Source organism: Perissodus microlepis, chromosome 8, assembly GCF_051167445.1.
Source record: "Perissodus microlepis isolate ML-2025 ecotype Zambia chromosome 8, ASM5116744v1, whole genome shotgun sequence".
NCBI lineage: Eukaryota > Metazoa > Chordata > Actinopteri > Cichliformes > Cichlidae > Perissodus > Perissodus microlepis.
In genome coordinates, this window is record NC_140468.1 from 12,104,051 (window position 1) to 12,129,114 (window position 25,064).

The window sequence follows — 25,064 nt, forward strand, 5'->3', positions numbered from 1 at the left end:
GAAGAAATAAAGAGTGGCAGAAAGTGTATGTGGGCAACAAAATGACTGAGATGTGATAGGAATGACAGATGAGTTTCACGTGAAGTTAGGATTAACTTCACTTTAAACTACATTGATCTCTTGTATATAGTGTAATGGACAGGCTGACAGATGTTAGACATAAGTTTTGGTGGACTGATGTTCACAGAATGTGGAAATTTAGAGTTGTTAGGCAGGGGGAAAAGAGGAAGAACACACAGGCTTGGTGTGACAAAAGAGGATGCAAAGGATGGATGGAGGCAGATCATTTTATTTTTTTAATTATAAGATTACCTGTGATTGTATTTGATGATACTGAAGCCATATATCATTAAGTTATTCTCTGTAGTCCCACCTAATGATATGATGTGCTTACATCCTTACTTGAGATGTAGAGATGAGATCAGAAACCGATCAAGTTTAAATAAATTTTAATGCAAATATTTCAATAGAGAAGCATCCATCTCATGGGTTATACAAATGAAGGCACATTAAATTTAACACAGTTTACAAGTTAAAGGGTATTTCTGTTCCATACTCATTTATTAGCAAGTCCAGTGAAAAATACCCTGAAAAGCACCACTCACATGCAACCCTTCACTTATCACCGTTTGTTACATTCACTTTTTTTACTGTCACATGTTATATACTACATTATGACCATAAGCACTTTGGCGAGTCTTTTAGCACTGGGTGCCAAAATACAGTTGCTGTAAGTTACTATTAGAAAAGTTTCTACACTGCATATTTAAAACTTTGGAGCGACAAACTACCTGACAAGTGTTTTCCCCATAAACTGTAGCACGTAGTATAAAAGAACTTAATGTTAGTTGACTAATATATTCCTTCTCAAAGAGTAATATTCAACAAAATAGTATGGCTTAAAACATATATTAGAAAAATGATGTACCCACCAATACTAATAATACAGAGGACAAGGCAGATATACATTATTACTGCATAACCGTCTTGGCAGACTTGCATATTTTATACAAAAACATTTAAGTTATTTCTGAAATATACACACATGTAAAAGAACCTCTATATGAAAGCTGTTCCAAGAAGTTGCTCACAAGTGAAGAAAGTGAAGTTTCTTAATTCACAGTTGGCTCAAAGTTCAGACTTCAAATGAATATTCACATAATGAAAACCGAGTAGCTTACAAGAACCCAGCAAACACAAAGTACTCATCTCCACTGATACTACTGAAACCAGAGTCAGAGGGTATTTCATGAAAGCGTGAGATGCATTACTGCACTATAGATGTTGTAGCTTTAGTAACTAAAATATAGCTGTCGTAGCTATGTGTGTTTCATGAAGCTTTGGAGCAGTGTGTTAGGCAAACTGAATGTGTTATTGCACTCGGCGGCAGTAGTAGCCAAGGACTTTGCATTTTTCACACAGGTGCTGCGGATGCTCTTTACTCTGGTCAGACACATCCAACCCATCCGGCTTCTCCAGAGGTCTCTGGAACAAAGAAACCGGAAATTAATGGCCTGCATATACAGAAATTGCCAATTAGTCCTAGGTCCAAGAAAGACATGAGAAACAGACAAGCTTTGCCATTTGTAAGCCTATATAAGGATTAGACAGAGGTATCTGCAGCTAATGTATCCAAAATTTGAATCTTTTAAAGTCAGTCCTGGCCTCAATGGTCAAGCTACAAAAAAGTGGATTTGATTGCATAGATTGAATACATGTAAAGATTTGATGTGCAAGACCAAGGAGCTGTCCCAGTCTCCTGATGCCCTGTGTTCTGATGCATTACCTGCTTGTGAGGGTAAACGTTGATGTGGCACTTGATACATTCTTGTCCCATGTTGGCCCAGGAGTTCCCGCTCATCCACTTCCTCTTGCATTTTGGACATTTATACTCTCCAAAACACCTCTTTTTCCCCTGATAAGGGGTCAGGCCCTCGCCTTTGGGTCGAGCCTGAAAAGAAGAAAAACTACACATGCCTATCACCAGTTTTAACGGGGAAAACCTATGCAATGACCTATTTTGTTTCTTTGCATGGCAGCCACTTCAAAGCTTCATGTAATTAGAAAACATCCTGATAGCAGAAATGTTGGTGGTCAGGAGAATTTATGGAGAGGGGTTTTTCTCAGCAATGGGATGATTATGTTTTGTCAAATCATTTGCTTTGGTGCTTTAACAATCCTAAAAGGATTGACTTATATTACAAAGTAATCTAATCAAAGGAAACTTATTTTAGAGGGATAGTGTAGGAAATTACAAGACTCTTGGTTCTATGAAAGCAAACAGAAAAGTTTCAGTGGTTAATTCCAAAGATGTTAGATGATATTGTATGTTGTAATTTATTTGCTGGACACAAAAAGAGTCTCAGCTTTCCCATTAGAAATGAACTCCCTCCCTCCAGCTGTGTTCCCAGGAGACTGTAAAGGAGGCCCTAGCCTGCGGAGGGACCAATTGGAGAGGGCTTACTTCTATAGGACAAATACCTTAGGCTATCAGTCATCCCTCCCAGCTGGCCACAATCCTCCAATCAGAACACAAAGATCTTAGCAGGGAGGAAATAAAACCCAGATGAACTCTGCACTGGTGTAACATGACAAAATTCTAAGCCCATCACCGAAAAGAAAAAAGAAAATCCTCTCGACAAGACTGGTTTGAATTAAAAGCATCTTGGATGAAAAGTAGGGCAAGTCAAAATTAAGATCGAATCAGGCCTGAATCCACAACAACAGAGAAGTTCACATAATGCTTTGCTTTTATTTCACCGCAGAAACATATGTCAGGTTCAAAGCTTCTCACTGATCATTTCCAATTTTATTTATTTCCAGGCCTTAATATGTGAAAACAGGTTGTGAAGTTCCATCAGCCAAATCTAACTGCTAAATGCGCTGTGAATCATTTTGAAGCATGTGTTTGCCTCATTCGGTCACCAAGGGGCACTGTGGGAGATCGCTTTTGATGCTTGCCCTTGTTCTCAAGCATACAGAGACAGCAGACAGATTATCGTTTTCCTGAAGAAGGAAACAGCTTTCACTCTTCAAAACAAGAAAAACAAACTCTACCTAAAGTCTGGAGCCCACAGGGCAGCGAGGGGCACTGCACACGCTGTAGTTTCCACTGCCCTGATCAAAGATGTCACACTGACAGCCAACAAATGAAAACACACTTTTGACCTGTAAGTGAATGGACACTCTCAATGGAAAGCAGGAAAGATTGACTGAATCCATCAAATCAGTGGGCCATTTTCGCATACATATGACACTGTATATACACACATCAGGCTGAACTCTCTTAGTAAGACTTTATTCTTTCTTGTAATTTCTTTAAGTAGGCTTCAGGAATAGTTCTCCAGGCTATTTGAAGGACATTCAAAGCTCTTCTTTAGATGCTGGCTGCCTTTTGCTCTGTTCTCTGTGAAGATGATCGCACACGGCTTCAAAAATGTTAAGGTCTGGGCTCTGGGGAGGCCAATCCATGACTTACACTATCCCACTGTGTTTTTTTTTCTATCCAGATAAGCTTTTACTTTATTGGTAGTGTGTTTGGGATCACTGTCATCCTCAAAAATGAAGCCACTGACAAACAGATGCTTTCCAGATGGTTTTGCATGGTGGATAAATCTTTGAAAATACATTTCTGTGCTCTTCATTTCATCAGTTCTGACACAATCTCCAACACCACTGACTGAAATACAGCCCAAAACCAGAGTCTCCACCATGTTTTATAGATTACTGTTGACACTCACTGTTCCACCTCCTCCTTACATACTGATGCTGTTTTGAATCAGACATTTCAAATTTAAATTCATCACTCCACAAGACCTGTTGCAACTGATTTTCAGTCCAGTTCTTGTGTAATTTGGCATATCTCATCCTTTTCCGCCTGTTTCCCTTCCTTAAGAATGGCTTCTTGACAGCCCCCCTCCCACTGAGACCATTACTGATGAGGCTTAAGATTTTCAGTAAAAAGCCTGTACACAGTTGTGTCCATGTGTAAATAGTACGTGTAATTAAGTTACGCCTTCTTATGCCTTTCATTTCATTTAGGCAGCATTTTTCCAGCAGTTACAAGCCATTTGAAGTAATTCCCTTTGAAGCAGTTCCTGATATAGCACACAGCAGAAGCTATCTTCTCCTTCTGCTGTGTGCTATATCAAAATCTGCATTCCTGATATGTAGAAAAGTTAAGGACTTCAGCAATACTAATATCAGCTAAGGCAGCTGGGATTGGTCTTTGTTTGCAGACGTTACTTTACTTCCATTGCCTGTGTTTTTTAGACTTGGTCAAGTGCAGTTTCTGAGAACAGTTTTCATTCAATTCAATTTTCTTTGTCATACACAGAAAATAAAACACATAGAAACAAACAGCAGGCCTAAAACCCCAAAACCTTTCAGTCTGAAACCACATGTGAGAAACTCTTTTAAGATAAATAAGTTGTGAAATTCATTTATTATGTGTATTACAACATATTCAGTTTCACAGCCAATACTTATGTTGTCTTATTTAAATTAGCCCCAGACTGCATAGAGGGATGTAAAGCCAGATTTGTAGGCTGCAGCAGATAAGCTTGGCCCAGATCCTTGTAGCCTGGTGAGAGAGACCCAGGAGGTGGCTGCCTCCCTCTGCCATCATCTGGAAACCATCAGGATAAACAATGGACTACTCCAAATCCCCCCCCCCCCCCCTCCCCCGTCTCCGCCAGTCCCTCATTCACTCTCCCCTACTCCCATACCCCCACGAGAGAATTCATCCTGGAGAACTCAGCACAGCTAAGCCTACTGGATACCATGTGGTCAATTACTCCACACTAACAAACCCACCACACTCTGTCCCTCGCTGGGTTTAATTTGTGTCAGACCCCCACAGCATCCATGGAGAAGTCCAGCTGTTAAGCAAAGCAAAACAACACAATCATGCCTGGGCTGACCACCGCAGCAAAAGGTCGCCTGTGTTTTAAAGACTCTTGTGCTGATTTAAGAGATAGTTTTCATTATCTTGTGAAATCAGCTCTCCAGGAGGGTTAAGAGCAACAAATGCCTCAATTCCCACGAGCCCCAAAGAGAGACTATCAAAACAGCTGCGTTTTTAAGAGGACAAATTTGATGGCAGCAGTAAACCAAAATTCAACTGGTTACAGCTTCTCAAATATGACGATGTGCTGCTTTTTAGTTTTATCTGATTATCAAACAAATATTTAGGGCTTTAGCAGCATTTGTCAAACAAAACTAATTAGAAAACATCATCTTAGGCTGGATTCTAGTTTGTTGAGCAGCTGCTTATTTTAAAAGTGATAACATTACGACGTGCCTACTTTTAAACCTGAGCAACTTTTACAAGGCTGTCTTTTTCACCATAGTGCATATTTTAAAAACTGAAACAAATGTTCCAATTCATAAATAATCAACACATCTGAGTAAGTTTGGATGCCCTAGGGGTTCACAGCTGTTATGAAGAAATAATGAAATAATAATTTAACATCTGATACATCAGCTGTATTCCAGCTAAATAAAAAAAAAGGATAAAAACTCCATATAACAAACAAATATGCCACAGTCTTTTGCAAACCTAGTGGCGTGCCTGCCACTTAAAATATAGGATGTGTCGACTTATGCACTGTTCTCTGAAGAATTGCTCTAACTTGCTTTACTTTGACTTGTTATGAATAGATGAAGCTGTTTGGTTCGTGCGCTGCTGCTCTCACTGTGTCATAGGTCCTCAACTCAAAACTTCTATTCTCATCCCGAGTTTAATAAAGTTTTTCTAGCAGCTTCACCACGACCGTGGGCTCAAACCACAGAGCAGTGATTCGAGGAAATAAGATATCAGTCTCTTCCTGGCCAGTAGATGCTGACTTATGTCTTACACAATGGTGTTTCCTCTTTTCCAGAGCAAATCAAGGCCAAATGTTCCACTTACGGAAACATCAAGATGTCAAAAGATTCTTTTATGCAGATACAGCCCGAAGCTGTGATCTTTCTGCAAAGCTTTTCTACAAATGTTGCACATTTGAAACACAGAGTGGATGAACTTTTCTTTAATCCAACATGAATATGATTAGATACAAACATCTGGAGGCCAAAGAGCAGATGACTGGTTCTGTATTTTCCGACGTAGTGCTGTAGAGTTTTAATCAATCAGACCCAGTGTTGAAAGCACACAGAGCAAGGAGAATGATTATCACACAGACATATGGACATTTTCTATGCATCTTTCTCAAATGCAGGAGTCTGGGGGGACCAAGCACTTTGATTGGTCCAGAATCTGACTGAGCTCCACTGAACTATAGGTATTATGTTTCTCAAAAGACTGAATGACAGGAACAGATGGTGGGTTGGAACAGCAAAATATGTCCAATTTCAATTCAATATGTGTTTGAGTAACATTTAGGAAAATATTAAAAATATGGAACCATAATAAAAGTGATCTCTACAGCATTTTTCCTATATGTGTTCCTTAGCCTTGAGCCGACGACACTCTTTATCATATGAAGGCTATCTATCCTGAATTCCAGGGTTTCCCCTATCTTTTGCATCATCCTCAGCAGATGTTTAACCAGAAGTGCCAGGCAGGATATTGTGTGTAGATAAGACAGTTATCACCAGTGAAAACAAAAGGACCACAGCAACAGTAATCAGACAGGGTTACATGAGATTGTCCAGTTCAGCGTCGTTCCACAGCGTTCCACCTGAATGCAGGTACTTTATCCAGCCCAAAACAAATCTGATACTCACCTAATTCCAGTCAGTTAAAAACTTTGTAAATATTGATATCATCCTCCTGTAATTTCATTTTATAGTCAAATTACATTTCTCAGAAGTACCAAATACAGTTGAATACTGTTTTATGTTTAAACTTTTGGTTTTTTGGTAAATGCATCATTGCCAAGATCAGAATGCTGACTGGCCTGTATGCCTGTATGCAAAAATATAGATCTACATCTAGCTAAAAGACTTTAAACACAAGCAAACAGCTGGACTGTGTTGATCCAAAAATAAAAATAAAACATCTGCCTATCATTATCTTGCATGATAATTATTAACACTGTGTATTTTGTCTTACATCTAAAAATAGAAAGTGCAAACACAACAAATTAACATTATGTTAAATGTTGGACTTTTAAGTGGCGCAGCACAGACTAAAAAGACTGAGAACTAAAAATATGTTTATGTTCAAAGGCCAATGATCAGATCAAGAAGTTTCTTTTGTAATCTCTGCAACTAATTTTCAAAGCAGACTTTTCCCCTCCATTCAAGTGTGATTCAACTGTAACAGTAAAGACCTACATGCACTTCCTATGTTACCCACAAGTTTGCAAAAACGGATGCAGTCATCTCAGTGTAGCTAGAGTCCGATCGCCACTGCCCTGCACTGACAGAAAGGCGAGAGAGACAGAGATGACTCCAGCCAAGCAGCACTGTGCGAACAATACAGCCTGACTTCCTGACCTTTGGTTCCACAGCCCCTCTGCAGAAACAATGCTCTCCTTATTTATCACAGGCCCTTCCCACCACGCACCCATTTACTGTCAGCACTCTGTCACTTGTGTACTTTCTTTACTGTAAGCAGGTCGAGCTACTTAACTGGGATGAGGACATTAAAATGTGACCCTAGGTTAAAGGGAAAAACCACGTAAACCCTCGATGAGTACCTGTCGTTTGCTTGGAAATGGGAATCTTAAAGACAATATAGTCTGAAGGATTTTTAACTTTTTTAAACTATTTTTCTGCAATCCTAAGACATCAAAAGCATACTAAAAGCATACTAAACTTCAGTTGGCTAAAAATGCCTCAGATTCCAACCAGCAAGAACAAAAAGCAGTTTGTTGATTAGGCACAGCTTCAGCCGAACGTTCATCACAACTTCAACTAAAGAGACCTTTTGTCATGGCGACAGCTCCGTAATCATCCCTTTGGGTCTGAAATATTAGCAACACATGATAAAATCTGACATCATCTTTCTAAAGCAGAGCAAGAGTGGCAAAAAGCCAGGAGGAAAAATGGTTTCCAGATTTTGCATAATTTAAAGAGTATAGCAATAAAGCAGAATCGTAAATATCTCTGACAATTCCTTTGACGTTTCAATCGTCTCATGAAGCAAGTAACCCAACGCTCCACAGTGCTGTCAGCAGGATGTTAACTATTGAAATGCCAAATGGCAGCATTTCTCTTATACCTAAAACTTTTTATTTTTTTTCATTACCTGCCATGCATTTGTCGTATAATTTTAGACTTGATGGTCCAGAAAATGCTTTTAAGGCTTCAGGCACAGACTTCCTGTGTGGATCCTTCTCTCATCTTACTGAGCCATGACATCCTTTGATTCCTATCCACTGCAGCTCCACAAAATGTTCCCTGTCTCCTAGCGTCAGACTCAGCCTAAAGACTTACTCACAATACACCAAGGTACAAACAGATAATCACAACTTACAGATGAAGATTGTGACGCAGCTTATCTCATAAAAATTCTAAACCTCAAGTTGTGTAAAGCACAACGGCGCAATAGTTACTGCTGTTTCTTTAGAGCTCCACTCGTAGCCTGTTGTGTTAAGTTTCTACATTTACCCACTTTCACTGGTTGCTACAGCTTCTTTCACAGTCCAAACACATTCCTGATTTGTATTTGTGGATCTGATAATGTATAGTTATCTTAATTTCTGTGTTAGCCCATGCTTTTTGCCCACTGTCAGCTAGTAAAGGCTCCAGACCCATTGCTATCCGGTTTTAAAGGAGTGCTTCTCAAGGAGTGAGCTTTTTGTGTTCAATGTTGGATAAAATCACAAGTGAAAAGTTAGAACTAAGTTTTCATATAGAACATCTAAGAAACATCAAAGCTTGTGAGATGATTGAGTCAGAAGCTTGTAGAGGACCAATAGCATAACAGGAAGGGTTGTCAATATTTCTACCAAGTGTCTGTGGCTTTAAAGTGTGGTTAGGACCTTCTTTGATACACTTAGATAGAGATGTGATTCATGACACCAAAGAAAAATACAGAATATACACCTACTTTTCATAGCAATTGGCAGGTGTTCACAGATGTGAATGTGCGAAGAGCTATAAGGTCACTGCACATATGCTGTCAGCATTCCTTACATTCCTATATGGGCTGTATTCTGTGCTAGAGTACACTAATCTACCATGTGTTGGCAGAGTCAAGACTTTAGGAGAGAACGATCAAACTCGAGAGAGAAAAAAGAGATTCGTACTCATTGTTTTTGAGTGAAAGAATCGTTTGGAGAATGTGTTTATTCCTTATATATTAAGAAATAGATAAGAAGTTTGATATCACTCTCACATCAAAAAATGTAGGTCATCTGGAATGATAGCTTAACTTAGCTTAGCATAAAAAGAGCAGCAATTGGTGTAGGGTAGAATTACTAGATTCCCTACCAGCTCCTCTAAAGCACAGTAATGCTATCTACAATGTTTGATTTTTGCAAAAAGCATAAAACCAGTAATTATAAGCAGTTGTGTTCTTTTTGACAGAGCTAAACTGACTCTCCCCATTTCCCGTGTTTATGCTAACACTGGCTCACAGTCTAATAGTATTGCTATGCTACTAGCTTTACAGACATAAAGCTAGCAGCATTCCCATTCACAAGAAAGCAATGGGTTTTAGCACACCTAACAGGTATTTGTCACAGTTCAAAAAAAAAGGCTACCTTGTGTTATTAATAACATGCTTTAAATGTTTTATCTAATTAACTGTGATTTAGCATCGGTTAGCATAGTCTTGGTTCAGTGCAAAATCTCAGCCTAAAAAAGGTGATCACATTGGGTTTACTATTTAATTAACTTTAACCTGCTTATAACTACTTCAAACCAACTTTTAACCCATTTTTATTTTTCCATGCTGTTTGTGCTTGAGGGTCTGCTGTTGCTCTCCTCATACTGGACTTTCCATGCACATGGAAAGGTGGGAAACTCCCAGAACGGAGCCAAATATGATTTGCTGCAAATGGAATAGCAATCTTCTTTTGACTTTTTCTGAAAGTCTCAAACTGCTATTGTTATATGTCACCCCCAAAAAGAGATTGATATTCTTAAAAATATGTTTAACTTGGCTTTTCTGATAGATGGAACTTGACAAACACTGAAATAACTGAAACTGATCACCCAGTATTATAGTCTGTGGTATTATAAAAGGAGGTTGCTGCTTTCAGATTTTGCAAAAGAAAACAATTTCTACTTTTTTTTAAAAAAAAGCTACCTAATCACTAGCCATGTTTGGAGAGGGATATCCTGTGTGACATGGTATGACAAGATATCTATCTATATATCGCTAGACAGAGAGTGTGTGTGTGTGTGTGTGTGTGTGTGTGTGTGTGTGTGTGTGTGTGTGTGTGTGTGTGTGTGTGTGTGTGTGTGTGTGTGATCCAGTTGGATAAGCAGAAAAAAGGATGGATGGGTGGATGGGTATATAGATACATTTGATTAGTAAAAGTTGACCTGCTATTTTAAATTCAAGTTTTTGCCTCTTTGTTTCTTGGACACATCCTGTCCATCAGTCATTTTATTATTTCCATTACACCTAACAAATGTCAAGCATTTCCTTCAGAACATGATCAATGGGGAACCACAGCTGCACATAAAGCACTGGTAATATTTCTTTCATGTTTGGAGTGGAGGTCGTGCCTAGTTCCACAGAAAAACCTATCATCTTTCATTAAGGCCAGCACCGAGATCCAATCTGGCATCTGCTGCTCATTACCAACCTGTGGTGGTACACCTAATTCAAATATGTGCTGAGGACTGTATTTCACACACACACAAAAAAAAGAATAATACAAACATAATACTCTAACTTGGAATGTAGAGTTTAAATTGAGTGCAGTACAACTGTGAAAGAATATCTAGAAATGTGACGAAGAAACTGGATGTGATTTGTTGGATTTGTCATCACATTTACTTTACAAATGTATTATTTATGCAGCACTTCACATGCGTTTGATAGACAGCTCAAATGAGCCGCATATTGTGCAGCTGTTTGATGTAAAGTGTCACTGTGTGTCTCACCTGAGGGCAGTCTTTGATGTAGTGTCCTTTGTTGAAACAAAGGTGGCATAGGTAGTTGGGTGGCGGCCTTTTGCTGGGTTTCCGTGTCTCAGGAGACAGGGAAAGGTCTGAGAAATGGTCTGCCAGTGAGCTCAGGCCATCCACAATATTGTTGAGAGATCCATAAGGTGAAGTCCTCTTGTAGAAATTATTGTTCAAGCTCTGTCAGAGAAAAGCAACACCCCCCACCCAAACAAATCATAATTATTTTTCCATTGATACGCGCTCTTAACTATGTCTACAAATGTCCGAAGCTCATAAGTAATGCCCAACATGACTTCCAAAAGGCCAAGGTAGTGTATTCAAATAGCTTCAAAATCAATCAAAACACAGAAATACTCAACTATCAGAGATAAAAACTGTAAGATTTTTACTTTGGAGTTAGCAGATTTTGGCTTTTTTGTTTGTCAGATGATTGTTTAATTTTTGATTTTACTCATTTCATCAATTTCAGCTCTACACAAGAGTGTTTGCCATATCCCCAAAACAGAGAAAGTTACAGAAGGTTATTGTTGTGACTCTGCTATAAAAGAACATTTCACGGGGTCTGTCAGTCCATCACCCTGATTGATTATCCTGTTTGTCTCCCTGACAGTAGCCAACCTTATTTGATTTCTGCAGATGTGCAGTCCTTACTGTGTGAACCAATAGTGTCCATTTCCTCATTAGAACAAAATGCCTTTGTCATGCATTCTTACGAATGGTTCTTCTGGCACGACATAATCAGCATCATTGTGCTTCTAGAGGAGATGGGTGCTATGGCACTGCAGGGCCAACCAACATGAAGAACAGCCTGCGGACACTGTTTACTCTGAAGGCATCGCACAATAACGAATTGTGATCAGATGCACATGTGCTTTAGAGCAGTGAGATCTTATGCAAGAGACAGCAAACCACTAGATATCTTGGCATGCGTTAAGTTAAAGCACACATGCCAGATATGTGGAAATGTCTCATGTCTCAAGTAAAAACTTGTGGATTTAGATGTCAAAATTTAAAGAAAACATCATACTCAGTTTGCTTTTTTTTTAAAAAAAAAAATTCCTTATCCCTTTCTTCAATTAGTCAGTAGTTTATTAAGCACTGAATTAACACTGTATACTGCTCTAACCATGCAGAGGCCAAGGGGCTGGGGTGGCTAACTCTAACATTTTTGAAAGCTTGTGAGAGGTCTTTCTCAACCTACCATTCCCCCGTCTGGCTGACACCAGAACAGTCTGAACACACTCAGGCACTATATCTGGGTACAAAACGCATATTCATATGCTACCCAGTCACCACAGGGCAACCCAAATGAAGGCATGCAGGTGAGGTTTGCAGTATGGGCAGCAAAGTAACCAAGGCTGAAATATCTGAGTAGAACATTCAGGGAGAGACTTGCAGCAAATAAATAAATAAATAAATAAATAATAACATTAAAGATAAAGATTTAATCCAAATACGGAGATAATAACCTGCCATCGCAACTTAATGATTGAGACAGCATCACATGCGTTCTACCTCACTGCTCAGATGGAAGAAGTTGTTGAGATAGTTGGAGCTCAGATCAGCTGCGCTGCGCTTGGAGGTGCTCACGTCCAGAGGAGAGGAGTCCGACTCGACTTTGAAGCCGTCAAAAGCGCTACTCGGCGTGTCTTGTAAGGACATGTAGACCCAGCTGAGAATCTGCGCGGGCTGGTACACACCAGTCTCTACGGCAGACATCATGGTGTCTTCTGGAGGTCTGCGCCTCTCCTCTTAAAACAGCACCGTCAGAACCGCCGGTTTCTCTGGACAACCCAACTTCTTCCAGTCATCCCCCTGCAGCGCCTGACTGGGCGTAATCTCTGCGTGTGTTCACCTGGGGGAAGCCCTGGGAGGAGGACTCCACTAACAGGAGAGAAGTCACGGGAGGGGCTCGGTGTAAGTTTGAAATGGAAAGGCTGTATGGCAGCTGGAGGACTGGAGCAGCAAACAGGCAAGGACTCTGCGTTGCGTCACAGAGAATAGGAGGGCCAACATGAGTTTGCATCTCTTTCTGATTACATTCGCTGGCATCTGTATTAAGAAGGGAACTTCTCTGTACTTGTTTAATCGTCTAAATATAACGCAAGTGATGATGATCATTTTTTTAAAAAAAAGCCACATTAAACTTCTTATATGAGATTTCACATATTTACAAAAGTGTTTTATATTTCTTTTGTTTAATATCTAAACTTCATGTCGGGTTTTCAATTCCTTCATTCGTGAGAGTGTCGATAAACTTCTTCATGTTTACTATAATTAATGATTTCCAAATATAAAACGCACACAAAATTGCTTTGGTGTCAGCTCAAAGTGGATTTGAGCTGATGAAAAGCCCAGTGGATTAAAATGAGGAAGTGGGCTGCTGCCATCTAGTGCTTCATACTGACTAATTCAGTAAGAAAGCTAAAATGTCGTGCTAAAACATGTAATAACCCCATGACTTGTAAAATAGTGTTTTTTTTATTGCCCACGCGTGGTTTCTTTTTATAATGTGTTTAACCATTAATTTTTGGAGGCTCAAAAATAATCTAAATTACGATCCAAATGAAAGTCCTGGGGATGTCCGCTATGATTCATGCTTTTTAAATAACAATTTGTATTATACAAGAGGTCATGTGGCCCAGAGACATGAAAATAGAAATTTAAAAAGTAAATAAACAAGTGTGATGTGGAAGTTTGGGGCATTTGCAGTGCATACACAGAAAACCCCTGTTTGCATAGATACACAGGTTTCATTGGGGGGGTAGATTCATTATAAAACAATTTTAATGTTTTGTTATTAAGTTACAAATCATCTTTTGGTTTTTGTCCCTGTATGGAAGCAACTTTAATCAATTAAAGCCAAACAATGTTCCAGTGCTCAGTGTGGAGAGAATGACACATCACAGCCCTCTGACTCAACAGTGGTCTCTATCTCCAGCGGTAACAACAAGCAAAGCAAAGGTTATTACTGCTAGCACGGAAACTAGGACCCACCCACATTCAGGCTGGTCTCTGCCTGCCTCTTCCTGGATCTGACGCCCGCATCTGCCAAGTAAGTAACTCTAATCTATAGTTTTTTCCACTGCAATATATTTAAAACAAATATTTCTTTACGTTGCAATAAACAACAGCGATGAACTTGCAGAAATGTAGCGGCTCATTTTGGCTGTTGACTTATTTTTGTTTCGTTTAGCTTCGCCTGATCAAACAAACAGCCGTTTAATGGTGACGTTACCAGATAGCAACTAGCAATTAACTTTCTGCTTTGGGGACGTCACAGCGGCACGCTAGCGCTTGTAAAATGTATGTAAGGAATTAAAATAAATATTTTATCAGTCGCCCAGGCCGGATGCTACATGCTAAAGCAGTAACTCGGTTTGAAACTGTTGTGTAACGTTGACGGACGGCTGGGTCGTTTCTGCTCTTCTGCGTCAGGGCACACGGTTAAATCACTTAATGCTTCTTACCATCACGAACGGGCCAAGGTTTTTATTATTATGCGTTTATTATTGAACAGTAAAATCATAGCTGGTTAGTTGAGAAAATGCAGGCCTGTGATGCTCTCACGCAGACTTGAGTGTAAGGACTTTGGTTTTACTGCTTTTGACATTAAAAGAGCATTTCGACGTTCAAAGTCAGTTCAGCTGCCACCGTGTGAAACATGTACTACACATACAACAGTTAGTTGTTTTTAATTACTGTAGGAATTTATGTGAGTTCCCTCCCGCTTACGTATTTTTTCTGTTGCCCGTGGCATTGTTTCAAAATACTGAGAAAATAAAACCTGAAAAGCAAGGGAGTGTCAGCAACCAAATGTTTTCCAAGAACTCATTTGTAACACACCCTCGGTCTTTCTGTTCAAACTAAAATCAGTAATTTCGAAAAATCGTCTTTTGTTTGGCTGTCGTTAACTTTTTAAGTTGTGTTTACGCAATTTTTCTTGCAAAATACATGCATTCCTTTTTAAGGAAGAGCTGTGTCTTTTATCGACACATTGCAAAATATGAACAGATAAGGAATAACAACGTAGTAAATAGGTACATTCATTGAAATTCAAGCATTTTTGTCTTCGTTTTAACTCATGAAAATCATATCTTTAGACATCTTTTTAAACTGTATGGACATTGCTTCAACTTCACACTCAAACTGTTTGATAGTTTCACTTCACAAACACAAACCCAAAATATTTTCCTGCTGGTATGCACAATGACAGTTTTGAAGTTACAGAAAGCATGCTTTGCATATAGCTTAGCAGTTCATTATCTTTTGCCCTGAACAAAATTTGTTCTGTTTAGAATTTCTTTGACATGCAGACTATAAGATTCAGGTATTAAACCACTCACCTTTCACTTAGCAGATGACCCGCTTTACTTCTAATTTTTTTCTAATCTGCTTTGTCCAAATAACATTATTACTTATTAAGATTTGGCAACTGTTGCTTGTTTGCATTATTGAGGGTTTATATTATAGTGTTTTCTGAGAATGGGGAAGCAAAAGTTGCACAGTTTCATAAACAGTGAACACATTGCAATGTCATTATCATATGACAGGGATACGGATCAGTGGAAGTGGTGAGAGACATTTAAACAATTTCCTATTGTCTTGGGGAAAATGTTTGTTTTGTTTCTGCTCTATATGAGATTTAACGAGCCCATTCAGTAAACATTCTTTAGACAAAAACATAAATTCCCTGAAAAAGTTTTACATAAAAAACAAATATTTACACAGTGATAGTCTCCAGCTTTATTTCACCTCCAGGTTTTGAAGATGAGCTACCCAGGATACCCTCCTCAGTCTGGAGGATACCCACAACAGGCGGGAGGCTACCCGCCTCAACCAGGGGCATATCCTCCCCAAGCAGGTGGCTATCCACCAGCAGCAGGTGGCTACCCTCCTGCAGCAGGTGGCTACCCTCCTGCAGCAGGTGGCTACCCCCCTGCAGCAGGTGGCTATCCACCTGCAGGAGGAGGCTTCCCCCCACAGGCAGGCGGATACCCACCCCAGGCAGGTGGTTACCCACCAGCAGCAGGGGGTTATCCACCCCAGGGGGGTGGTTACCCTGCTCCAGCTGGAGGCTTCCCTCCCCAAGCTGGTGGATACCCTGCTCAGCCTGGAGCAGGAGGTTATCCATCCATGCCTCCAGCAGGTGAGGCTCCGAGAAGAAGGCATGACAGATTACATTTGTGAGGTACTATTCTTTCTTTAAGCCAATATTTTCTTTCAGGTGGAGGCTGGGGTGCAGCACCAGGTGGCTATGGAGCGGTATGTAAATTCTTATCTCACTCTTCACCTCTTACGTGTCAGCTCGCTAATACTATATGGACTGGCTCAGGCTAAATCTCATTTGCTTAAGTTTCCTTATCTTTACCATTCCTATCTGAACCTTATTTGTTTAATATGCATTTGTCACCATGTACTTAGCTGTCCTTCATTTGCAGCCAGGAGGAGCTCCGCAGGGATATCCAGGAGGCCCTTCCCCAGGCCAACCCATGCCAGGTTACCCAGGAGCACCTGCCACTAACCCTTCAATGCCTGGATATGGAAGTGGGGGTCCCTCCAACCCTCAGGCCCCTGCCATACCTGTAAGATGTGGCAGGTGCATGCTGTGGTATTTAACACAAATAGAATTACCACAGCATACACACTTGTTACTGTGTTGAATTTTATCATGTCAGATATATGTATAATTTATTTATATATGTGTTTATTATTTCTTATGCTTTTTAGACAGGGTACAGGGGTTCTATTAAAGACTTTCCAGGGGCTGATCCACTGAAGGATGTTGAAGTTCTTCGAAAGGCAATGAAGGGTTTTGGTCAGTAAAAATTGCATTTGAGTATGCTAAACCCATCAGATATAATATTGTTTCCCATTAGCAGTTCATTTGCTCCTTCTCCTTTTACACATCATAAATTGATTCTAACAAAATAACATCTTGACAGGCACCGATGAAAATGCCATTATTGAACTTCTGGGAAATCGTTCAAAAAAGCAGAGGGTTCCATTGATAGCAGCTTATAAAACTACTTATGGAAAGGTACTTTCATAAATAATAATGCTTTTGTGACAGTTTTATCTTAGCTGACTTTGCAGTCAGATGTTTCTGTTTTTCTGCTTAGGATTTAACCAAGGATCTGAAGTCTGAGCTAACTGGAAACTTTGAAGATCTGGTTCTTGCCATGCTGAAGACTCCAGCACAATTTGATGCATCTGAACTCAGAGAGGCTATAAAGGTTGGAAGCTCATGCGGTTGTTTCAGTAAATGGTTTCAGTTTTGGTTTTCCTGCCCAAACCACAATATCTCGCTCATCGTGCATTAGGAAAATAAGTGAATGTGAAATGGCTGGCTACAAATTTATGTTGATCACATTCGCTATGCTTTTCTGTAATTGTTTTAGGGTGCAGGAACTGATGAGGCTTGTCTCATTGAGATTTTGTCATCACGCTCCAATTCAGAGATTCAGGAAATTGTCAGAATCTACAAAGCTGGTGAGTTTTAATGTTGGCTTTTCTACTTTTTATTCAAATTCTTGTTGGAAGACATTATTAAGACCTGTTTTTTTAAAAAAAAAATTATTAATATAAGGGTATATTTTGCTTTAAGCTGAGCAGGCTTATTTGATCAACAGGTAAATAATGAATTCTGAAAAAGTCAGTGTCTGAAATGTCCTATGCAAATATTATGGAAATGAATATATTTTCCTAAAAAGCCCCTCCTTCCTTCCAGAGTACGGGAAGAGCCTGGAGGATTCTATTAGCAGCGACACGTCTGGACACTTCCGCAGACTCCTGGTGTCTCTCTGTCAGGTAGCATCAGCACATTTTGCTGGACTTACAAAGAGCTTTCTCATAAAGGGAAGTTCTGACCTAACTTCTGCACTGTGCCACAATGTTTTTGTGCTCTCAATGCTACTTTCTTCTATTCTCTCTAGGGAAATCGTGATGAAAGGCCAAATGTTGATATCTCTTTGGCCAAACAGGATGCTCAGGTACTTGCTTAAAGATGGCTTCGTGTCCTCAATGCTCTCTGAAAGCAAATGCAAGCCATAATTATCCTTCTCCTTCTTTCCTCAGAAACTGTATGCAGCAGGAGAAAATAAGGTGGGAACTGATGAGTCTCAGTTTAATGCCATCCTGTGTGCTCGCAGCAAGCCTCACCTTAGGGCAGGTGTGTAGCTCAGGAAGTTTACTATTTTGTTTTCAGTGTCATAAATAGAATCGCTTTAGCACATATGCTTTTAAACCTTTAAAGAATTACATTGTAACTGTCATGCTTGTGTATCTTGTCTTTGAATAGTCTTTCAGGAGTACCAGCATATGTGCGGGAAGGACATTGAGAAGAGCATCTGCGGGGAAATGTCTGGCAATCTTGAGTCTGGCATGGTGGCTGTGGGTACGTTTTTTGGATCTCTTTTTTCCAAGCCCGGACCAAACTGAAGCGACTTTCCAAAGACATGCAAAAGCTTTAAGTATATATTAAAGCCACTGGTTGAGGTTGTTCTGCAAGACTTTCCTATAAATACTATGCAGGTGCAATACAGGCAGCTGTTTGACCTAAATACATGATTGAAAGCAAATGGTGGCAAGATAGACTGAAGACTACACATTGGTTTTTATGAGGCATTTTAAAGTTAGAAACTGATTTTTAAATCTGTTAAATGTCAGCAAATACTTCTTGAGGGCTTTGTAGAATCAACTATGGCTACGTTCACACTGCAGGTCTTAATGCTCAATTCCGATTTTTTGATCAAATCCGATTTTTTTGTCTGCTCATTCACACTACAAATAAAATGCGACAGCAAACGCGCTATAGTGTGAACGCTCAAAGCGGCCCGCATGCGCAAAAGAAGATGTCACACACAACGCGCTCTGCACACCCAGAGCAAACAGTATTGTTTGACTGATGGCCCTTAATATAAAGACTTCGGACTTTACGTTTCCCAATTTTTGCTTTAAGTTATTTTGTTATTTACATAATAATGTAGATAACCTAATAATTATCCTTATTGCTGTTTTAGAGGAGCGGTGCTTCAAAGGATAGTTGCAGATTTCTGTCAGAATCTGCAGATTATGCAGTACAAATAAAATGTTTACGTTTCTCCAACGTTGTCTTCCCAGCAGTTTCACTGACATCTACACTGGCCAGGAAGCGTTCGCGATGTCTTATCGGGCGCTTCTCCGGCGCTGCTAATTGGCGTCTGTCTTGTGTCAGTGACGTAAAAGATGGATTTAATGCGACATGACCGTTCAAACAGCAGTCGCTTTCTAAAACATCGGATATGTATCGGATTCAGTACCACATATGAAAGTGACCCAGATCGGATTTGAAAATATCGGATTCGTGCCGTTCACACTGTCAAACCATGATCGGATATGGGTCGCATAGAGTCAGAAAAATCGGATTTGATGCGCTTTCGCCTGCAGTGTGAACGTAGCCTAAGTAATATTTCCAGCTGTAGATTAAAGCTAGAAATATAAATGAGGTAAAGACTTAAACTGAGGAAGAGGATACGACACCCTCATTCACTGGCGACTTTCATCATAAGTGTTGAAAGTGTTGACTGGCACCATGAGCTCGCCAAGCAAGCTCACAAGTGAAGTAAAGCGTAGTTTGTTAAATGTATATAGCATCTACAACATGCACTTTCATTTCTAGGTAGGTATACGTCAGGGATCTACACCAGGTTAGACTTGACAGACCTGACACATTGCAACATTTAAACAGTGCTCGGTTGGTACTGTGGAGCCCACAGTCTGCCAAGAAAACGTCCTTCAAAGCCTTCACCAGCCTGAACCGTTTACGCAAGGCCCGATTGGTCTACACTTTTATGTTATTTACCCTAAATTCAGAACCTGCCATTTGAGTACTGCAGCAGAATCGAGACTCAGACGTGAGCCTGCACAAACTGTAGCCTTAGTTTCCTGTTCTTAGCTGACAGGAATGGTCTTCTGCTGCTGTAGACCTGTAGATGCTGTAGATCTCATGTTGTTTGTGCTCTGCATTCATTAAAAATAACCAAGGTAGTAAAACCACAAATTGGGTCAGTTACACAACCTTATTGGCAGACACAATATAAACTAAATATGTACAGAAGTGTCTCATGTTCCATCCATTCAATTTTCACGGTCTTTTCTTTTTAAGCGTGCTATGTCTTGTTGGTTTATATGTACAACAGCATCCTCTGCTCCTTTATTTATCTTTCATTTGACTTTTTTTAGTGAAGTGCATCAAGAACACCCCCGCTTACTTTGCAGAGAGGCTCAATAAGGCCATGAAGGTACATCTGTTGTCTGTCATCCCTCGGATACTTAGTTTAGTGCTCTGATTTTGTGAAGAGAGAATGGAGAAGACATAAACGAGGTATTACATTGTGCTCACAGGGAGCAGGGACAAAGGACAGAACCCTCATCCGTGTCATGGTGTCCCGTTCCGAGGTAGATATGTTGGACATCAGGCAGGAGTATCTGAAGACCTACGGAAAATCACTGTACACTGACATCTCAGTAAGTCCCACTGTTTTTGTCGTTTTGACGATCAAAGCTTAATCACCGTGTGCTTGTTATGTGATGCATTTTCTCTGGATTTCTCAGGGTGATACCTCTGGGGATTACAAGAAGCTGCTGTTGAAGCTGTGTGGAGGTAGTGACTAAAAAGCACCAAGACTCCAAAGGAGCGTGTCTCAAAAGGACATCATATACATCCACACTGAAACAATGTTATATGACCTTATATTCCGTTTGATGCATGCATTTAGTGCCATTTTTCTGATTATTACATCAAATCAACATATATATTTTTGATTCTCTTAAATTACATAGTTTTTGCTACTGTATTGCATTTATTCATATTTTAAAGGTGCATTAATATTATCCTTTTTACACAAAAGGTTGAGTGGTAGCCAACAAAATGTGTGTGTGCCTGAAATTAACTAAATTACTGCAATGACTATATTACACAATAATATTTAAAATGTACTTTAGTTTGTAGGAAACCTATTTTGGGGTAACAGTAGAACGTCACAAAGTAAAAAGAAAGTAAGATCTGAAAAAGAGCTAGTGTGCCATGTGACTAATTTTTGCAATCCATATAGAAAGAAATATTTAGTGCAGCGCTTTGTGAATGTATTGCCAAGCATCGCAACTGTGTGTACCTACTTACAAAGGTGTATGTTATTATTGTATATGCATATGATCATATCCCAATCAATCAATCATTCTCTGAATGTAAGAAATAATATTTGCATCTCTTCTGTAATGGGTGTTTGTTTTAGTTAACTGAAATTTAACTCTTGCTTCCAAGTCTATGCAAATTAGCTTATTGCCAATCAACATTTATTTGCCTTTCACTCAGTGCTGAAACGCCAAAGCCTAAAGACAGATCATATTGTGCCGTTCGAGTAAGCCTGTGGACCTACGCAACTATTTTCTTTTGTTTTGTCTAGCAAACATTCGATAATCTTAGTTGTATGGCTACAGGAAGTTATCCATATTCTGTTTCTCAATATTTTGTTTAGTCTTTCAACAGTGTCCTTTGCTGATTTGTATGCTTTACTGCCAGCAGAGGGCTCTTAGTTCACACAAACTATCTCAACTCTGTAGAATTGATCTGTCTGAACTAACTTTTGCTGAGTATTTCCTGCACTAACTACTTTGCTTTGTAACATAATAATTGTCAAAATTCAGTGGATGCCTTAAGAAAAAAAAAGGAAAAACAACCACCTTTGATTTCAATAAAAAAAATTTTGGCACATTTTCTTTGTGAAATGGGATTGTGTGTTTTGCATGAAAAATGACTGCGTGTGGATTTTGTGCTCTAAGCAGATGCACAATGAGCGATTTGCATGTCAAAGAGAGTCTCATTTGCACCACCTAGGTCTGTATTACAGCGAGTGGGTAAGCCCCCTCCACCTCTGAGCATCATGAGCGGCAGCCTCTTGTCAAAAGGTGTGAATAATGTGGCTTACATAAGTTCTGTTTGTGCGTGCGTGTTTGCTTTATAATCTGAGAAGGGGAGAGAAATTCATTCAGGTGTGCTTTGAAGCTCAAGTGATATGGAGCGGAGCTTCATAGAGCTTTTCTCAAGGCTATAAATAGTGTCCATATTGGAGACACGGGTGTCCTAAAGTTGTCTTTCTGTTGTGTTCAGTGGCCTCGAAGTGCAGCCTCAGAGGGGATGTGTTCGTGAGACAAATGGCTTCTTTGCGAACCTTGCTTCTTGTACACTTTCTAACTTTTCATATACACCCGAAATGAAAACAGTCCACCAGCCTGAGGACAAAGAATGATAAATATTTGATGTTGGCATTTGTGTATTTTCTCTCTAGCTAAGATTTTGCACTGATATCTCGTGAAAGATATAGGTCAAAGTGAAATCACACGGGGGAGAGAGGAGGGCTTCCATTTGGCTCGCTTTTACTTTAAGAGGAGGACAGAACACTTCCGTGATCCTGATTTCTAGACAAAGTGCTTTAATTATTAACTTGTAGATGTGATGGCATAGTGGATGATGCACTCTTTATGGAGCTTGGGACACAAAGACGTCTGTCCACGTCACTGGGCCAAGTGGAAGGTGCAATAGCTGTGAAGAGCAGCCTGAACTAGGCCTTAGCCTGGGGCTTTTTTTCTTATATTACTTGTAATGAAATTTTAAGATCTTCTCTTAAAACTTGTAATATCACAAAACAAAGGTCTCAATAAAGGTTTATTTCAGACGCAGTAAATCTGCAGTTCATCACCAGCCTTTTAATACTATCATATAAACAATCAGTATGAGTAAGTATTGAGCAATTTTTTTTTTATTTGCAGTGGATTTTCTCCAGTCATCCAGTGAGGATTGTGCAGCTAAGTGACATTTGGTTGCCAGGGACCTAATCCTGCTTTAAACTTCATGAGTGCATATAAGCAAATTACAAACCCGAGGATTAGATGAACAACACATAATGAGATGTAGCAGCAGATATCACTATCCAGCATGCAGAGTGGCAGCCTGTGGGGCTTGAGGCTCTTCCTCTGATTTTTGACAGAGTGAGAAAATAAATCCTGTCCAACCGTATGCTTTTATTTGTGTGTCAGGAGAAGCAATATACCAGAAGACAGTGTAGAACTCTATAAATTGCTCCCACTTAATATTAAAAGCAAATGCAAGATTTCAGTGTTTTGAATCTGTTTGATGCTTTTAGGAATTTACATAATTCCTAAACATTGCAACTTGTTTTCTCTGTAAGCAGTGAATAGATTTCCCTGCAGGGCAAAGAAATTAGTGCAGTTGTTACATAATTGTTAAAGCTGTTTCAAATTTAAGAGGGGAAATGTATAGGCACACTGTGTACCACGTTAAGCTTTAGCAAGCTCTAGCTAAGAGTGAAAATCCTCATAAAGGGAATACGCTCTAGCTCTATGTTAAAAAGTACTAGCAATGATCATAAACAAACTTTAAGTAGATTTCCACACATCTCCAGTTTAGCTGTGAACACATATAGATATAGACATATAATCTTACATTTAATATTGCTGTCTGATTCTAAACAATTTCGTTTTCGTAAGGATTTTATCTTTTTGTGACGTCTCCCTCCTTTGAGACCTGATGGATTATGTGGAGCAGAATAAAGCTTGCAGAGCGGGGCAGTTGTGTCAGGGGACAATCCAGATGAGAAACAGGCAACTACAATCTGGAGGTATAATCTCCTCACAAAAAAGAGAGATCAAATCATGAAATAAGAGCTGCTAGATTTCCCTTGTAATCAAATAATAGCCTATTCAGATGCCCACAATGTATGTGTGGGATTTTCTGAGCAGACTGGGTTTTAAGAAGAAGTCAAGCAATGTCCGATTTGTAATCTAGTAATATTTACATTTAAAACTGCTTAAGTGTTAAATGTGTTTGAATTTGCATCCATAAAATTGCTACCTAATCATTAGCTGTGTTTTGGAGAGTGAATCACTGTATTACATGATATGACTTGATGTGATAGTATAAACATATGATAAACTCTTATAAAATGTACAACAAAGTCATAATAAGTGTCATCCACCGTATCTAATGCAATGTGTGTACTGGCATATAGTTATTTTTTTTAATTAAAACCTTCAGCCAGTTAGTAATTATCATTAGAATAAATAATAATAAGAAAATTCGGAGGAGAAGATCATCTAGTAATTTTGTGATTTTAGAGCAGTGCACAACCTTTCGTCAGTAGGCTTTACTGTAGAGATGACCTGTGATCAGTTAAAACAAAGACTGTTTCACCAAAAGTACATTTGTAGGCCAGAAACACTATTTCACTCGAACTGAGAAGTGAAAAATGATCTTGTTCAACAGAATATATATGATTTTTATTTTATCACCCTTCATATTCTTCTTGCTGCACAAGAGGGTTAAGGAACCACCAGTCACAGAAATATCTCTGACTTTTTGTCACCTATGAAGACAAATTTCATTAGACACTGAGAACCTCATGTTATCTTTTGTAAAGGATGCTGAAAGAGTCATCAAAGCTTCCCAACCAAGGTTTTAAACAGTTTATATACTTCACTTAATACATTTACACTCTGGAAATGTTTAAGGTTGATTCTGTTGTTTCTATACTTGAAATACAACACTTTATGAAACCACTGGGTGGATGAGGAAATGGTTCACCTAAAGCTGGAAAAGAATAAATACTTACCCAGCGCTCAGCTAATAATTTAATAGTAACACTTTGTCATATAATCACTGCTATATAGATCTCTATATAGCAGAAAATTAAGCTAAATGCCTGATATTGCAACTGTGTAGACTATAAAGGTGACTTCTTAATTTAACTATGAGGTCTCCAATATCATCAATCACATCAGAAAACACTAGGGGAAGTAATTCAGGAAGTCTCCGGTACATAATGAGCTACAAAAAAGGTCAAAAGCCAACAATGAATGACCCTTGAACAGCGCTGTATTCAAAACAGACTGAAAGCACGTCACTGATTCAGAAATACTTCTCATTCTTAGTAAACGTAGTTCTTCAGTACGTCCACCAAGAAAAAATATCTAAACTA

At 39.3% G+C, this 25,064-nt stretch overlaps 2 protein-coding genes across 2 annotated transcripts; one reads left to right on the forward strand and one right to left on the reverse strand.

Moving 5' to 3' along the window:
• Positions 1 to 432: 432 nt before the first annotated feature.
• Positions 433 to 13,170, reverse strand: LOC146381487 (zinc finger CCHC domain-containing protein 24-like). The gene is made up of 4 exons (XM_084937546.1): positions 12,547 to 13,170; positions 11,008 to 11,208; positions 1,787 to 1,951; positions 433 to 1,485 (listed from the first exon to the last, which is right to left on the reverse strand). The coding sequence occupies exons 1-4, from the start codon at positions 12,751 to 12,753 to the stop codon at positions 1,372 to 1,374; spliced, it is 687 nt and encodes a 228-aa protein (XP_084793672.1). The 5' UTR covers positions 12,754 to 13,170; the 3' UTR covers positions 433 to 1,371.
• Positions 13,171 to 13,955: 785 nt separating this feature from the next.
• Positions 13,956 to 21,784, forward strand: LOC146381488 (annexin A4-like). The gene is made up of 15 exons (XM_084937545.1): positions 13,956 to 14,086; positions 15,793 to 16,180; positions 16,259 to 16,296; positions 16,473 to 16,616; positions 16,762 to 16,849; positions 16,977 to 17,071; positions 17,154 to 17,267; positions 17,433 to 17,523; positions 17,762 to 17,841; positions 17,967 to 18,023; positions 18,109 to 18,202; positions 18,332 to 18,427; positions 20,254 to 20,312; positions 20,416 to 20,538; positions 20,626 to 21,784. Exons 2-15 carry the CDS (start codon positions 15,802 to 15,804, stop codon positions 20,683 to 20,685), a joined length of 1,518 nt encoding a protein of 505 aa, XP_084793671.1. The 5' UTR covers positions 13,956 to 14,086; positions 15,793 to 15,801; the 3' UTR covers positions 20,686 to 21,784.
• The last annotated feature ends 3,280 nt before the right edge of the window (positions 21,785 to 25,064 follow it).

Coding starts and splice junctions, on each gene's coding strand:
- LOC146381487 (XM_084937546.1), bottom strand. CDS start 12,753: ATGATGTCTGCCGTAGAGACTGGTGTGTACCAGCCCGCGCAGATTCTC. Junction 11,209..12,546: donor TCTTCCATCTGAGCAGTGAG/GTAGAACGCATG, acceptor TTTCTCTGACAG/AGCTTGAACAATAATTTCTA. Junction 1,952..11,007: donor ACATCAAAGACTGCCCTCAG/GTGAGACACACA, acceptor TCTTCTTTTCAG/GCTCGACCCAAAGGCGAGGG.
- LOC146381488 (XM_084937545.1), top strand. CDS start 15,802: ATGAGCTACCCAGGATACCCTCCTCAGTCTGGAGGATACCCACAACAG. Junction 18,428..20,253: donor GTCTGGCATGGTGGCTGTGG/GTACGTTTTTTG, acceptor GACTTTTTTTAG/TGAAGTGCATCAAGAACACC. Junction 20,539..20,625: donor CACTGTACACTGACATCTCA/GTAAGTCCCACT, acceptor TGGATTTCTCAG/GGTGATACCTCTGGGGATTA.